General features: G+C 39.1%; 2 protein-coding genes and 1 pseudogene across 2 annotated transcripts; all 3 read right to left on the bottom strand.

The window, feature by feature from the left end:
* Positions 1-686: 686 nt before the first annotated feature.
* LOC122059121 lies at positions 687-5,883 on the bottom strand (annotated as a pseudogene).
* LOC122059120 (G-type lectin S-receptor-like serine/threonine-protein kinase At2g19130) lies at positions 5,688-7,606 on the bottom strand. Its single transcript, XM_042621812.1, has one exon. It carries the CDS (start codon positions 7,604-7,606, stop codon positions 5,885-5,887), a length of 1,722 nt encoding a protein of 573 aa, XP_042477746.1. The 3' UTR covers positions 5,688-5,884.
* A 1,689-nt stretch (positions 7,607-9,295) lies between these two features.
* Positions 9,296-13,333, bottom strand: LOC122059998 (G-type lectin S-receptor-like serine/threonine-protein kinase At4g27290). The gene is made up of 7 exons (XM_042623118.1): positions 11,535-13,333; positions 11,243-11,377; positions 10,812-10,978; positions 10,530-10,740; positions 10,195-10,432; positions 9,882-10,032; positions 9,296-9,778 (listed from the first exon to the last, which is right to left on the bottom strand). The coding sequence occupies exons 1-7, from the start codon at positions 12,790-12,792 to the stop codon at positions 9,476-9,478; spliced, it is 2,463 nt and encodes an 820-aa protein (XP_042479052.1). The 5' UTR covers positions 12,793-13,333; the 3' UTR covers positions 9,296-9,475.
* Positions 13,334-15,123: the final 1,790 nt, after the last annotated feature.

Below are 15,123 nucleotides of genomic sequence, written 5' to 3'. Positions count from 1 at the left end.
TCATATACCCTTTTCATATCCATATCTCTCTTATTGCATTTTGCGTGCGGAAGAGGGCAGCCCCAAACGTCGTCCGGCCCTCTTATGGAGAAGCACCTACCTCTCTCTCTCTCTCTCTCTCTCTCTCTCTCTCTCTCTCTCTCTCTCTCTCTCTGTAGGCCTTTTCCATGGCTGTCTCATGTCGTTTTGTATGCTTGGCTTTGAGGAGGGAATTGCATCATTGGGTCTCTTTCCATTCCTTTTATATATATTAAGGCTTCAGGTTCACAAAAGGAGTACTGGGTCCGAGTCCTACTGTTTAATGATAATTGATGTCCCACCTCTTCTATCATAAGCTTTAGGACTAGTAGTAGTTGGCTTTTAACTAGAAGCTAACCAACAGAAACCCAATGCTCGGGTCAATTATTTAAAGTCAATGTTCTGCCCACCAACTTTTGCTTGCCATGCAAAGTGGTCCTTAGTAGGTTTTGGAGATGTGGAACCTTATTGTGTTGCACAGTTGAATTCATTGCACAAACAATTAACAATAGGAGTAATTAACTGATGAGAGAGGGTTCTTGATCAAGCGCATCAATGAGGAATGATGGTATAGTTTCATGTGTAGGACAAGAAGGTCATTTCATGTAAGAAGAAAAGAGATAGAGAATCTTTCCTCATGATTAAGTGCCTCCAAACCACACTAGTCCCTACTTTACCTTCGTTATACCTATATTGACACCACCATACTTATATGTTCGACTGTCACCAACCCTAATAAGAATATTACTGGATAGACTGCCTGCATAATTAACAAAGGAAAATGTCTCATTATATGCTATTATATGATGACAGGAAAATTTTTGGAAGTCTACGCTCAGAGTATTCTCTATGGGATGAAACAGGCTCAAGAAGGAGGATGGAAAGTATGGGAGGCTTCAGAGGAGCTAGGAATGTTACTTTCCAATGAGAGCACCAAATTGTGTCTTTGGAGCGCTATACCCCTTTTTTGGATGTCTATAACTTTTTGTTTATACCACATTTATATAAAAAACCTACAAATGGATTTGTTCTACCCATGCGAAATATAGCCACTATGGTTATAAAAAATCGGTCCTTTTGTTACAACTCTAACTCTGGTATTGATGTTTTAAGTAATCTTTCCTAATGAATGAATTTTCTTCCTTCTTCTTCCTTTTTTTTTTTGGCAGCCCTAATAGCATCCCCCTAGGGCTCAGAGAACCTTTTCCCTCCAACTGATTTCCAGACTAGACATATCAAGAGGTGCTGGAGGCAGTATGAACCCAAGCCCAACCCAAACTGATGTCATTTTTAAGTTTTTTTAGCCCAAGCCCAATATAGAAAATATTCTAGGCCCTTAGGTTGGTTTAGATTTTCTTGGGCTGGGCTTGAATTTAGGTTGTATGGTATGTATATACTTTATTGGTTTTCATTAAAAATCCAACTAAATCTAAGACTGATAATCTATCCACTAATTTATATATTCAAATTCTCACCCAAAAAAATTTACATATTCAAATTATTTAACGTTTTATACATGGGTTCAAATTTACCATGTGACATGTCGGATGAACCCAAATTTTATGGGTGTATGGATGGGTAGACCATAAGGGACCCTTGTCCACATATCAAGTTTCAACTCATTTAGGTATAGTTAGTTAAACCCCAAAGAGAATTGAATAACCAGATAAGCTTTTCTAGTTTGGCCAGGGAAGCGGTAATTTTCTCTTTCTTTATATATTTAATTAATCTTGGGATTTGGGTATGGAGCAGCTTCGAGCAGAGTGTGGCTCCTCTCCAGTCATTGAAGAGGTCCACTGATATAAAAAAAACAGAGGTGAACACCATTGTCCTCTAGAAGGCCCCACTATCAACAACAGTGCCATCCGCTCTATATTTTCTCTGGATGTCACTAGTTACCAGAGAGGATCCTCACACGTTCTGGGTTATCACATATACTGTCACCTCAACCAAGCCCAACATTTTTGGGATAAAGAACCAAGCCGGAGCTTAGCGAGATCCCTAGTTTTGGTTGGTTATGGTAATCTAGCCTTAATGAAAATACTTGGTCTTCATATCCCGGTTATAAGTATCGCTTATCGCTCATGTATCCGGCATTTTGTATCAGTTTGGAGAGTGCTCAATCTCCATACCTGGTTGATACCTTATCAATCGAATAATACAGATCAGAGGGAAAAAAAAAGTTACTAAAAAAATCATTTTTAAAGAGAATACATGGGTATTTCTGTTCCATAAAGACAATCTGATACCATCTGTTCCAATACCATAACGGTCTTGAAGATGACCAATGCCCGTTCTCCATGCTCTTATCTCTTTCTTCTTCCTTTGTTTCTACAATATTTTTTCTTTTTAAACATTTCACCATCCAAAATGGGAAAGGACAAGTAAAATAGTGCACTCCGTGCCTTTTTCTTCTTTTGCCAGACACAGAAAGCATGTCGTAGTCAAAAGTTCATCCTCCTTCCTAACTGTTTCACACACAGACAAAAGGAAATCGCCATGTGTGTAGCAAGCCACTTGAACACAGGACAGGTCCTTGACCCTCCCACATAGCGAGACCAAAAACTACCAACCAGCCCATCAGATTTTCTGATCATGAAGAAGAAAGCAAATTTTGCCTTCTCTCACAGCTGCAGTTCTTTGCAATATTTGAGGAAATCTACAAGCACTATTGGTAATCAGGAAATGGCCCATTTTTGTCAATTGTGAATTGGAAGAAGAATCAACAAAATATAGGCAAAGTCAGTCGCACCTTCCAACAGAAACCGACTTGAAAATCAAATTTTCTTACTTTACTCATCTCAGATAAGAGATTCATACGTGGAATGCTTGCTCTACCAAAAAAAAAAAGCTAGCTTATAAGCTTTTCTTTATCTATAAATGACAGACTACAACAACGACAACAACAAACTAAGCCTTGTCCCAACTTAATGGGGTCGGCTACATGAATCCCAAAAAACAAAGTAGGCAAAAATTGTGGTCTGAACAGAGAATGGGGGACAGAGTCGGACTAATCATGGATTTTCAATTTTAATACGTGAAGTAATAAACTGATCGGCCATCATCATTTTGTGATTTAGAAGTTCCTGAACTTAATATAAGATGAATTTTTTATTCTAAGTTCTTGCTTCTAATGACTGCAATTAGTGTATGTTCTTTGTTGTCATACATGCTTGTTCAGTGTACAAAGGACATGCTTGCTCAGTCTTATATGCAGATACCTCTCCAGTCTCCACAATCCACAGGTTTGCTCTTAAACCCAAATCAGATCCATGCTGTTGAGGTGACAAGCTGCCAAGGTACAGCTGAAAATTTTCACCCGCAAAAGGTAAGTGATCAAATCAGATCATTTCTCTCAAGATTGAAGCTTGCTCTTCATCCTGGATCTATACCCATTAAGCTGCACTACTCAAATTTACAAGAAATTTTCAACAAATTGGTGTGCAAGACAAAGTTCTGACTTCTAAGTGGGAAAATAACAATCACTCCTTCCCCAGTAATTAAAGAACCATGAAATCAAACTACACATAGCATTCAGTAGTTGCATAGAATTTTATGGATATGTCACAATGCTCCAATTTTAACATAGAGTTTTCTGTAAAACACATATGCTGATGGAGTATTAAGTATTAACCACAATGTCAATTTGTGTTGTCTTCCATCATTCTCCATCCTGTTTTTCCAGCTTATCAAAGAGTAAAGATCTGAGGATCACACTATAAAGACAAAGCACCCATCTACTACTATTTAATGCCATATGAACTCCTTATGAACTAAAGCAAGGAGCACTCAAGACAGTTCCATAATAGTTATTCCATCAACACCTAGTAAATCTATCAATCCCAGGTTGTACAGGAAACCACATATTTTTTTCTATTTCCATAAAAATTGGTGGGGATCTAGCAACCAAAGGCTCCTTCCTTGACATTTAGCAAGTCTTTACACAAATTTTGCTCTCCGCAAATATAATACCAGGTGATAGAAGTAGTTGAACAAGAACACAAACAAATCTTATCTTGACACAGACAAAGTCTATCAAAATTGCTAGAAGGATTCTACTGATATCTATGGCTACATAACTGAACATGATATATCAACTTAACTGAAGGTGAAAAGAACTCAATTGATGTTAGAAGACCCTGGTGGTCCAACAACTTAAGGCCTGCACTTGTAAGACGGCACACCACTTCGAAGGTTGACAAGGACATCCAGTTCACTTTGAAATTCCTAAGCTATTTGAAATACCAATACAGTTGACAATGGTCATCTAAAGCTTGTAGCCAAACACCATTTTGGGAACACACCATTGCTGGGCATTGCAACCTTTTGCAGCATTTCTAGACCCTTTTTCTCCCCCAAGCACAGTCTGAAAACACGATTAATGAAGTGCTTTTGCAACAGGCTCCCTATTCCCTCTTAACTCTCCCTAACAGAAGCCATACAAAAAACAGCTCAGGGAAAGACAGACATTAACAGCTCCTTTTTCTTTTTACTCAGCCCCCTATTTTTTTCTTCTAATAAGTGGTACTAACAGCTTCAATATTCAACACATGATTTTTTAAGTATTTTAAGCTATGGCAAACATATGTGATGAACAATTAAATGCTTCATCACACCAATTGATAAAGCAAGAAATATAAGTAAGAACACATGCTATGTATATACTTCCCAAAACTTTTCTGAGCATCCCAAAGCATTTAAAAATAGATGATGAACCAGTGAAATCTATCCGACACAAGTCATGTATGTAGAGATACAATACCAAAGACATGCATATACTGTTCTAATATTTTCAAGGAACTCTTAATTTAGTATTAAACAGACAGAGCTCCATTAAATTTTAAGGTGATTGAGTTCAACCCTTTTAGTCATCAACTACGAGTAACAGAAACAACCTTGCATCAGGGTGTTATGGTATAATTTTTTTCCTATTGTACAAGATTCATATCAGTTATTGGAACAAAGCCTAAAAGTCTTGTTTTTGATAAGTACTCTAGACAAACATAAGCATGTTAACTTTGTTTTTTTCCGGACTCTTTCTCTTTTCTTCCGAAGTAAACAAGAGTAATTCTATCTATCATTCTTAGGAAATGAGTAATTATATTTCAGATAACCCGGTTGAGGATTTTCATATAAACAATAAAAGAGAGAAACTAATACTCCTAAATGTTTATTTTGAATGTACAAGATACAAAAAGGGAGCCAGCCCTCACCAAAGTTTGCACTTCCTTTACATGCACCATCCAACAGTAGAGAAGTCCTGGATAGAACCCAACTCGCCTCCCAAGAGTTTGAATTAAACTCGGTGCGTTTCTCCTAACCATTTCGCTCTTATGCTTCAGTAATCCCAAGCAAATATGTACTATCCCTTCCCCCTGGCCTCAGAACCCATATCTTTACTCTAAGAACAAATTGAATTCAATGAGGAGAGAGCATGCTGTACGGCCCATGAATTCCCGTTCTTCAAAACTCGAATTCATATCTGGCTTCACTGCACTTAGCCAATAGACTCAGAACTTCAAGGGCCCTCTCGATCCCAGAATTATCCATTTGGATCAAAATTGGCACTGCCCCACATTCCACGGCTCTCCTCTTGTTATCAGGGAAGGAGCAAAGGACACAAAGCGCAGTAGCTGCCTCTTTACTTTCTCTGCTGCAGCCGTCCCGAAGGAGCAATACCAAGGCATGAATGGCAGAAGGGTAGACACCAATGGTGGCTTTGTTGACTTCCAATACCGCCAAACTCATGACAATGGTGGCCGCAAGAGCCCGGCAGTTGGGAGTCCTATCCTACAAGGCCACAACAACATGCCCAATTGCACCCTCAGCGACCAACCCCACCTTACTGTCGTCATCCAAACTGAGATTAAAGCTTAGGGTCCTGTTTTTCAAGAAACAAATGGGAATGTAAAGAGCCATTGGGCATAAAATCATAGACCAGCAACCTTCTAGTACCTTCACAGCAAAATCCATGGAGGCGAACAAGATTAACATGTTGAATTGTACCAACCATGCTTACTTCAGTTCGGAACTGCTTCTCTCCTTGATTGAGGCCTTCAAGCCTTTTCACGGCTACAACAGTCGAGTCAGGCAATGTCCCTTTAAAAACAGAACCAAATCCTCCTGCCCCCAGCTTTTCGGAGAAGTTCTTGGTCACAATTTGTAGATCTCTATACGAAAATGGAACCAAAAAACCTTCATTTGCATCCCAAGGTCCAACTAAACTCCTCTGCCTTGTCCATATTAGCACCACCAGAAGACTGAAGAGGGCTAAAACCCCTGAAACAGCGCCCACAATAGCTCCAATAGCTGATCCCTTCTTGTTACCTCTGGAAGTTGAAAGCTCACAGGCAGCAAGTTTGAGATATAGGTCTTGTCCACCTGTGTCACCATCTGATTGTTGTACTAGACTCAAGATATGTCCTACCCATACAGAGTAACCACCACCATATGCATAAGCATTGCAAGAACGGTTGTTTAAACAAGCCAATTCACAGGCTTGAGCAGTCTCAACAGCCAAAAATTGTGGATTTGTAGGCAATATCAAATTAGACATCTTTAAGAACCTATCCTTCTCCCAATTTACAGGACCATTGTTCACACATTGCAGTGGGGTATTCCTCATGCACCCACCAGACAAAGCATGACTTGGATGGAAACCTTGCAGACACCCACACCAAACCGAAGCTTGCTGACGGCAGTTAGCGAAAGCACCACAAGAATAATTGCAGCACAGTGGTTTCGCTGTTTTTGGTTGATCCCAAGTACTTCGATACATTTCCCCCGAAACATCAATGACAATTTTTGAGAAACTAAAGGAATTATACAAATTATAAGTAAAATAGTTCTCATTCTGGCTCGAAACATAGGTGAAATTGAAGATACTGTCACCACTTGTTTCAGGAAATAAGCTGAAATTATTACCATTCCATCTCCCACTTGACCACCATTTCACAAACCCATTCCACAATATAACAAGCTGATTGCTTCCAGCAGGGTCTAGCTCTAAAGAATAGAGCCCAGGAGCAGGATCCGTTGGATTCCTCCATGAAGTGAGACTCTGTGATTTATTTGTGAGCTTGCTTAGCCCAATCTTTCCACCCGGCAACCAAGTGTCTCTTGGGTGATCAAAGCTCTCCCACATCAAAACAGAGGAATTCAAAACATCTCTCAAAACAAGATTTCCAGAGTCAAGAAGTGCTGCCTCCATAGAATTTGAGGATGTGGAGATCAAATTTGTCGACCAGATAATGCCATTTGATGGATCAAGGATTACTAGATTTCCATCCTCTAAGAGCTTAAGTTGTGAGGAATCCATACAAGAGAGGGGTTTATCTCTGTTTGCCACCCAAACGATTTCCTTCTCCCCTTTTCTGTACCAGATACCAACATAGTAGTAGTTATCATTTGGTTTGAATAAACCCAATTCGGAGTTCCCATTTTCTTCAGAAACTATGATCATGGACTGATCTGCAGAAATAGATTGACCAACAGAGAGGGTGCTAGCTCCGACAGAGATACAGGTACTGAGAAAGAAATGGAGAAACAGAACAGAAAGGAAGAACCATGCTCTGTTTCTGGTACCCATCTATAGATATTTGGGAGATGACAAGCTAGATAGTTAGAAAAGGATCATTTCCAAGAGAAGAATGAGGAACCAAACATACCCAACTGCATAATTGTTCCTCATATTTATTATAATTCAACATTTGGACAAGTCAAAAGAGAATAGAAGAAAGCAAGAACGTTAACAACTCTCAACTAATAGTCATCTTCGCCCGGCCTACAAGAAAGCCTTCATGGTAGAAAAGAAGACGAATCATAGTTCCTTGTAGACAAATGGAGCTTTCCTCTTCTTTCACCTTTAGAACTTCTTTGGTATTCCTGATTTAGATCCTCTCCAGCGTGGGAGAGAGCCCAGTGCACATCCTGGGAGCATCCTGGGCATGAGCCCCAACACCTGGCTGTGCACCAGGGCTCCCAGCCGCTGGATGTGGCTAGCTTCTCTCCCATGCTGGAGAGGATCAGAATCCATCTTTTCACTCTCAAGTCTTCCTATTACCATCCCTCTTTTAGCCATTCACTTTTTAACCCTCTCACAGGGTTTTTTTTTGGTGGGGAGGGGGAGAGGGGATTTTAACCCATGAGGATCTTCTCCAATGCCCAAACTCGTCCAACATGGATTGGACTGGCTGGGAAGACTTGGGGTGCATGCTTAAATCTTTCCAGTCGTTCGATACACATTGGGGTATTCAATGCATTGGAGAGGAGCTGGATCCTATTTTTACTGCCTACTTATGTTTTTGAGGAGTATCTTCTTGCGGGGTTTTTCTTGGAAGGGGCTGCTTTTCTCATGATCCACAATGAGGATGGTGGTCGTTCCTCTACAATATTTTGTAGAAGGAATTTTGAGAGACCCCTTCCTTGGCCTATACGTAAGGAAATTCACAAAAAGGAGTGTTACTAGATGATGTCAGCGGGAAACAGGTTTTCAAAAGTTTGATCGGTATTGATTGAGATTGATCCCAATCCAATGGTAACATATAAGGGTAAAATGGTTCAAATCATTAATTGAAAGAAAATAAAAATGAAAAAGATAAATCTGTCCAATTTAATCCGATCATCCATATCGGTATTGATTGAGACCGATCCCCCAAACCTTGGTGAGACATCAAGGAAAGAATCTCCCTTACAGACCACTAGATTTGCCATGTAAGTAATTATGTTGACAGATATACTCAAGGTCTCCAAAAACAATAAAAGAAAAAAAATACATAAAATTGCAATGAGGCTGAACAAAATATAGACGAGAAGGGTAAATGTTTGAATTTGAGCCTGACTTTTAAAACATGTCTATTTAGATCATTTCCTCGATGTTTAATGGTCAAAATTTTCATATCACTCCTCCATGTGACAAAACTAGGTATGCTTTCTATCTCCCCCCCACCCCCACCTATATGGTCTTAGCCGGAACGGCTAGGAAGTTTTGTTGACAGAAATGGTTAATTTTGCCACAAGGAGGATGATTTGGTGATTTTGGTTGTCAGACGGGAATGGTTTGGATTAGACATGTGTAAAATTTTGAATACAAATTCAATCATTATCCTCATTTGTAATGGTATATCCTCCTGTGTATGTTCTTGTCGATGCTTCTTATCTCAGACTAATGGAGCTTCCATCTACTACAACATTTTCAAATTTAAAATGCTTAGGTGCACCAATGGTGGCAACCTAGTGCAGTTAAACTGCAGAAGTAATTGACACTGGAGAAGCTTAGTAGCACACAACAGCTTAGAAATCCTTTTATAGGATTTGAAAATCTTGAGCAGCTTTCTTGTGGTATTTACAGGATTTTTCTTTAAGGAAAATGATGAATCAACCCAGAATGCTTACATTTCATTAAGATCTCCTTACCTCCACATTGGATAAAAAAATTGCAGACATATTTGTGGGACTGCTATCTGCCCTCTAAAACTGTAATAGCTAATTCTTCTGAACAAATTCGTTGTTGGTTTGATGAGGAACCCGTATCTTTAAGACTCCTTTCGATATAAAAACCAGGTCTCTTAGGTTGCGTCAATGTTGTGTTCTCACTATCCAACATCAAAAGCACAGATGACATTGTTGGCCTGTCTTCTGGTCTTTGTTGCACACACAAGATACCCACTTGAATACATCGTAATGCTTCAGGTGCAGAGAATCGATCCAAAGCTCGGTCAATTAGTTCCAAGGGTTTCCCTTCATTCCATAGTTTCCATGCCTAAAACAAATCCAATTCATATTACCAACATGAAAAGTTGAACAGAAAACTATATATTTATCTAATTTGGAAGTAACAAGAACACTTTCATCCGTATACTCACATGTCCTAGAAGGTTGTGTTCATGGTCAGGATGACAGAACCCTCTGTTTTTGTTGCCACTCACTATCTCTAACACCAACACACCAAAGCTATAAACATCAGATTTCACTGAGAATAAGCCATCTACTGCATACTCTGGAGGCATGTAACCACTGCATTCCATCATCAAATGCAGTTAGGGTATGTTAAGTAAATCATTTTCATTTTAGTTAGCAAGAAGTATAAGGAGCCAACAAGAATTTCAATAGGTGAAAAGCCTAGAAACACACATTTTTTTCTTTTTACAGAAATGAAATAAATCTCAGGGTTCTTACTAAGTTCCAACCACTAGCTTTGTATTGTCTTCACTTTCATCTCCTCTAAAAGCTCTTGCCATTCCAAAATCTGAAATTTTGGGGTTCATTTCACTGTCCAGTAGAACATTGCTTGCTTTGAGATCCCTATGGACAATTCTCAATTTTGAATCTCTGTGAAGATAGAGAAGTCCTCGAGCAATTCCCTCAATAATGTTGAAGCGTTTGTGCCAATCCAGTTTGGTACTTCTTGTTTTATCTGGACAAATGCAAAACCAATTTAGTTGATGGTTTAAGCACTAGTCCACTATTAAAAATGTAGCCAAGTACTGTATGTCGTGTCTATAGGACCAAACCGAAAAGGATGGAGTCAAGACTTCCGTTGGGCAAGTAATCATATATTAGCATCCTTTCTTCTCTTTGAACAGAATAGCCCAAAAGCCCTACAAGATTCCTGTGTTGAAGTTTGGAAATCAAAACAACCTCATTCTTAAACTCTTTAAGGCCTTGTCCAGACTCCTCTGATAATCTTTTCACAGCTATTTCTTGTCCTGATACTAGCTTACCCTGCACATTAATTATCATTATATTATTGAGAAAAAATTTGCCAGAGTTTGGTTTACAGAGTGACACATTACCTTGTAAACAGGACCAAAACCACCCTTTCCAATCTTATTGCTGTCAGAGAAGTTGTTAGTAGCGGCTACAATGGTATTGAAATCAAAGAGAGGTAACTCCAGGTCTTCTTCCAGTGGACTTTTATCTCTGTCTCTGCCTTCATTCTCTTGGTTGTTCAACTCACTAACTGTTTATTCAGGATGAAATAAGAACAATTGGAGACTGGATAGCATTGAGGAAAGGGGAAAAGGTAAAACAGAGAGGGGGGGGGGGGTTGTCCTTTCTGATTAACTGTTCAAGCTAAGTAGTTTGCAAGAATGTATTGAGGAAACAAGCACACCATTGCTGGATAAGCTTGTTAGGTGATCAAGCTCAATAGTGATCTCCCAGGATAATTAAAAGACTATTAAGTAGAAATAGTACTGAGTGTGCTAGTATGGATAACTCTTACCTCTCTTTGTCCTCCACTTCTGTACAATATACCATCCAACTGAACCCAAGAGAAGCATAACCATAACCATCACCAAGAAGATGACTATCGCGATTTCCGCACCTTTTGAAATCTTACCAGAATCACTATTTAAACCTATGGACAGAGTTAAAAATTGAATCTGGTTAGAACATAGCAAATTCAGGCCATGAAAATTTTTGAGTTTAATTTGAAAATTTGTAAACCTGGTAAGAAAGTGTCAAAATTACAAGAAGGAAACAGTTAAGAAGAGCCAACAGAGTCAGAGATGAACCTAGTTCAGAAGCTGCCATGCGGATATAGAGATCTTGCCCATTAGAATTGTATTGTCTAATATCAATCAAATCCCCAAACCAGGTCAAACAACCATTGCCTTCTCCACTAATATTCATTTCAGCATAAGCCATACAAGAACAGTTATTCAAGCACTGCAAATAGCAATTCTCAGGGTCCATGCTCTTGTTCACCATAACCAACGCAGCATCTGGCAACGTCACTCCCTTATACTTCACAAACCCCTCCCCATTCCGGCAACCCAGTTGGGCTTTTCTGACACATCCGCCGGACCAGTTCAACAAACTCCAGGCGGTCGGAGATTTGGGTGTGAACCCATTCAAACACTGGCAATTGGGTGTCATGTTAATGTCACAATAGCCATAAGCGCCGCATCGGTCATAACTATCACAGACATCTTCAGGCAAGGTGTATAGAAGGACCCACTGAGCAGGGCCTACGTTCCAAGTGAAGTGTTGAATCAGGTTCGATTCTGTCATAACAAGCCTTGAGATCACGTTATCCCCGTCCTCATACACGTAATACATTTCTTCCTGGTTAGAGATGAACATGGGTTTGATCACTGCGTCTGCCGGCAAGACAGAGCCGCTGCTGAATTGATCACCACCCCATGGCCCAGTTCGGTACAGCTCTGTCAATCCTTTGCGAAGAACTATTTGAGCAAGTGGACTTGGGTCTACACTGAAAGAGTAATCTCCCGGATAAGGGTCATCGATGCTTCTCCATGATGTCAGATTACGATTCAGACCATTTCTAAAGTCCCACCCAAGTTTCATACCCGGTAACAGAGTATCTGTCGGATGATCGAAACTCTGCCAGAAGACGTTCGCTAAATTGTCTCTGAGAACAAGATTACCAGAATTTAATAGCTGCGCAACCGCAACTGAATTCTTTGGGACCGTTGACGAATTCGAAGACCAGATAACGTTCCCATTCCCATCGAGGAGGACTAGATTTCCATCGTTGCCAATACTTAGATCTCCAGAAAAGTCTTTAAGTGGGTTGTCTCTGTTCGCGACCCAGACGACTGTGAATGAGATGTTCTTGTACCAGATACCAAGGTAACGATTCTTGGAAGCATGAGGACTAAAGAAGCCTAAAACGAAGCTCTGGCCTGATGAAACTAAGGTCTGACCGTCACTAATGGGATGGGTTACATTTATACTATCAACAGCTTCAGAAATTGGTGAGAATGGGATCAAAGCGTAGAAAAATAGGAGAAAGGGGAGACCCTTCATTGATCTTTCTATGAGTTTGTGGCCCTTCCTGAATCAATTTTCGGCACAGAAAGAAGGTTTCTTACTGTAGTTCTTAATTTTTGAATGACTACTAATAGTTTGACAATGTCTACCTGAAAGACTCCATTGATGATTGGCCAATTATTATTCACAAATTGAAGGGATATTCCCATTCACTGAATTATGGGTATAGATATGATCAAAAGACAGGGATTGTTCAGTTGTTCTTTGGTCAGTTTGACAAATTGTTCCTGTGATGAAGAGAAGCAGCAGTGATAGGCGTTTCCGTTACGTAAGACTGCGTTGTGCATAATAGTCAATGGAGCAGTTGGGTACGACTGTTGGTTTAAAAAAAAAAAAAAAAAAATGCTACAACTGGTATGTGTCTACGCCAAAGTTCTGAAGATGTTCGCAGGCACCATACCATTGGCAATCCTCAAAGTCTCATGGTAATGCGCTTGCCTTCAAGTCGGAGCTACCTGTGAGGAAGTCTTTTGTGTTCATCCATTTCATTTTTACGGGTCTGGGAGGACCCCATGACTATTTTACTTCCCTTTTCTATTGGGTATCTACGTGATACTATGTGGTAATTTGATTGTAAATTTGTTATCCATCTCATCATTTAATTATGGAATTATTACAAAAATGAGTATTTGCTACACTTTTTTCCAGAGGGACACAATTTCGGCAAATGGGATATATATATATATATATATATGCTATAGTGAAATTTGGAATGATATATTTTCGTCTTTATTGTGTTTGAATTTACCACAGACTAATTTCAGCTGATTCCAATTCAGTTGAAATCAAAATCAAAATCAAAATCAAAATCCAAATCCATGGGGGTTGATTTTATTGTTGATTGTACTTACCATAGTCCAATCTAATGTCCTCATATGTCAAAGTCATTTGAAATAGTCAAATCCTTATATAGATATTTTATGAAATTTGAATAATTAGAAAAAAAAAATGATATGTAAATGACTCATAAATAGTAAAAATAATTCGATTGAGATGGACCTTGAAACTTTTAAAAAGTATTTAAAATGCAGAGCACCACAAATGAAACTTAGTGCTATCCAAAACAAGAAACAAAAGAAAATTGAGCAGGCCACAAATAAAATGATTAGTTGTGAACTTACTTGCTGAATTGGTTGGACTTGGATCTTCTTTAGCATTCAACCAACGACTAGGAGGCACTTGGGGTGGAATTCTGATCCAGTCCGACATCGGAGAGATCCCAGCCGCATCTGATAGTTGGGTACACCTTGGGCATCAACCTAACACTTGGATGCGCACCACAAAGGGCTTCTAGCTTCAAAATGTGTGTTGGGCTCTCTCTGGTATTGGAGAGGTTCTAAATCTAGGCAAGGGTTAGCATGGAGAGGATCCAAGTCCGAATTGATCACCATTCGATGACCCACTTCGATAGAGTTTGAAATGAAGGCACCGTTTGACAACATTCATGTCGTTTCTGCGTCCAAAAACAACATAAACGACTTTTCACGTTTCTGAAAATAGAAACAGATTTTTGGGTGTTTGATAAACCTATTTCTTGAAATAGATTTTTGGGATTCGATTGTCTTTCCACTGTTAAAGAAGGCGACCTTCGGTGGCTTTTCAAGGCCGCCTTTTCTTTCATTGCTTTTGGGATTGAGGAATTTTATCGGGATTTTTATAATGGTTTTCGTCCAAAGTCGTTTCTAGAAATGATGAAACATGTATGACTTGTTTCGTCAGATGCGTTTCTAGGAATAGAAATTGATATAAATTTTGATTTATATTTCTAAAAACAAGAGAAATGGAACGACTTTATCAAACGATATTTAGGTTGTTTCTCTTTTCTGGAAACAAGAAAACGCAAAAATAGCAGAAATGGAATGTTGTCAAATGGTACCGAAATTACCACAATTAGACTTGAAGTTTGGATGTTGATAAAGAACACCTTAGACAATTAAAAAGAGTTTGAAATGAAATTACCATAATTAGACCTTAAGCATGGATGATGATGAGGAACAACTTAGACAATTAAAAAGAATTTGAAGAACGTTCCGACTCCTATTATCAGCCTTATAGAATGCATACCATCAATTAATGATTGAAATATTATTGTTTCAACGGTTGGGAAGCCATGAGGATAACTTCATTCTTGGTTACCATTGCTCTATCGATGGAGGCACTCTAGTCTATGTATATAATCTCTATATAGAGAGAGGAACGAGTTCCTATGTATTAATAAATGGGGATGCTTCATTTTGTCATTCTTGCACGTACTAATCTTTCCTAGGTATTAATAAAAGGGATAATACGTTTGGGATAATATGTTTG

This window comes from Macadamia integrifolia, chromosome 13 (genome assembly GCF_013358625.1).
Source record: "Macadamia integrifolia cultivar HAES 741 chromosome 13, SCU_Mint_v3, whole genome shotgun sequence".
In the NCBI taxonomy this organism is placed as follows: Eukaryota; Viridiplantae; Streptophyta; class Magnoliopsida; order Proteales; family Proteaceae; genus Macadamia; species Macadamia integrifolia.
Note: the sequence above shows the minus strand (reverse complement) of the source record. Positions and strands in the feature narration are given on the sequence as shown.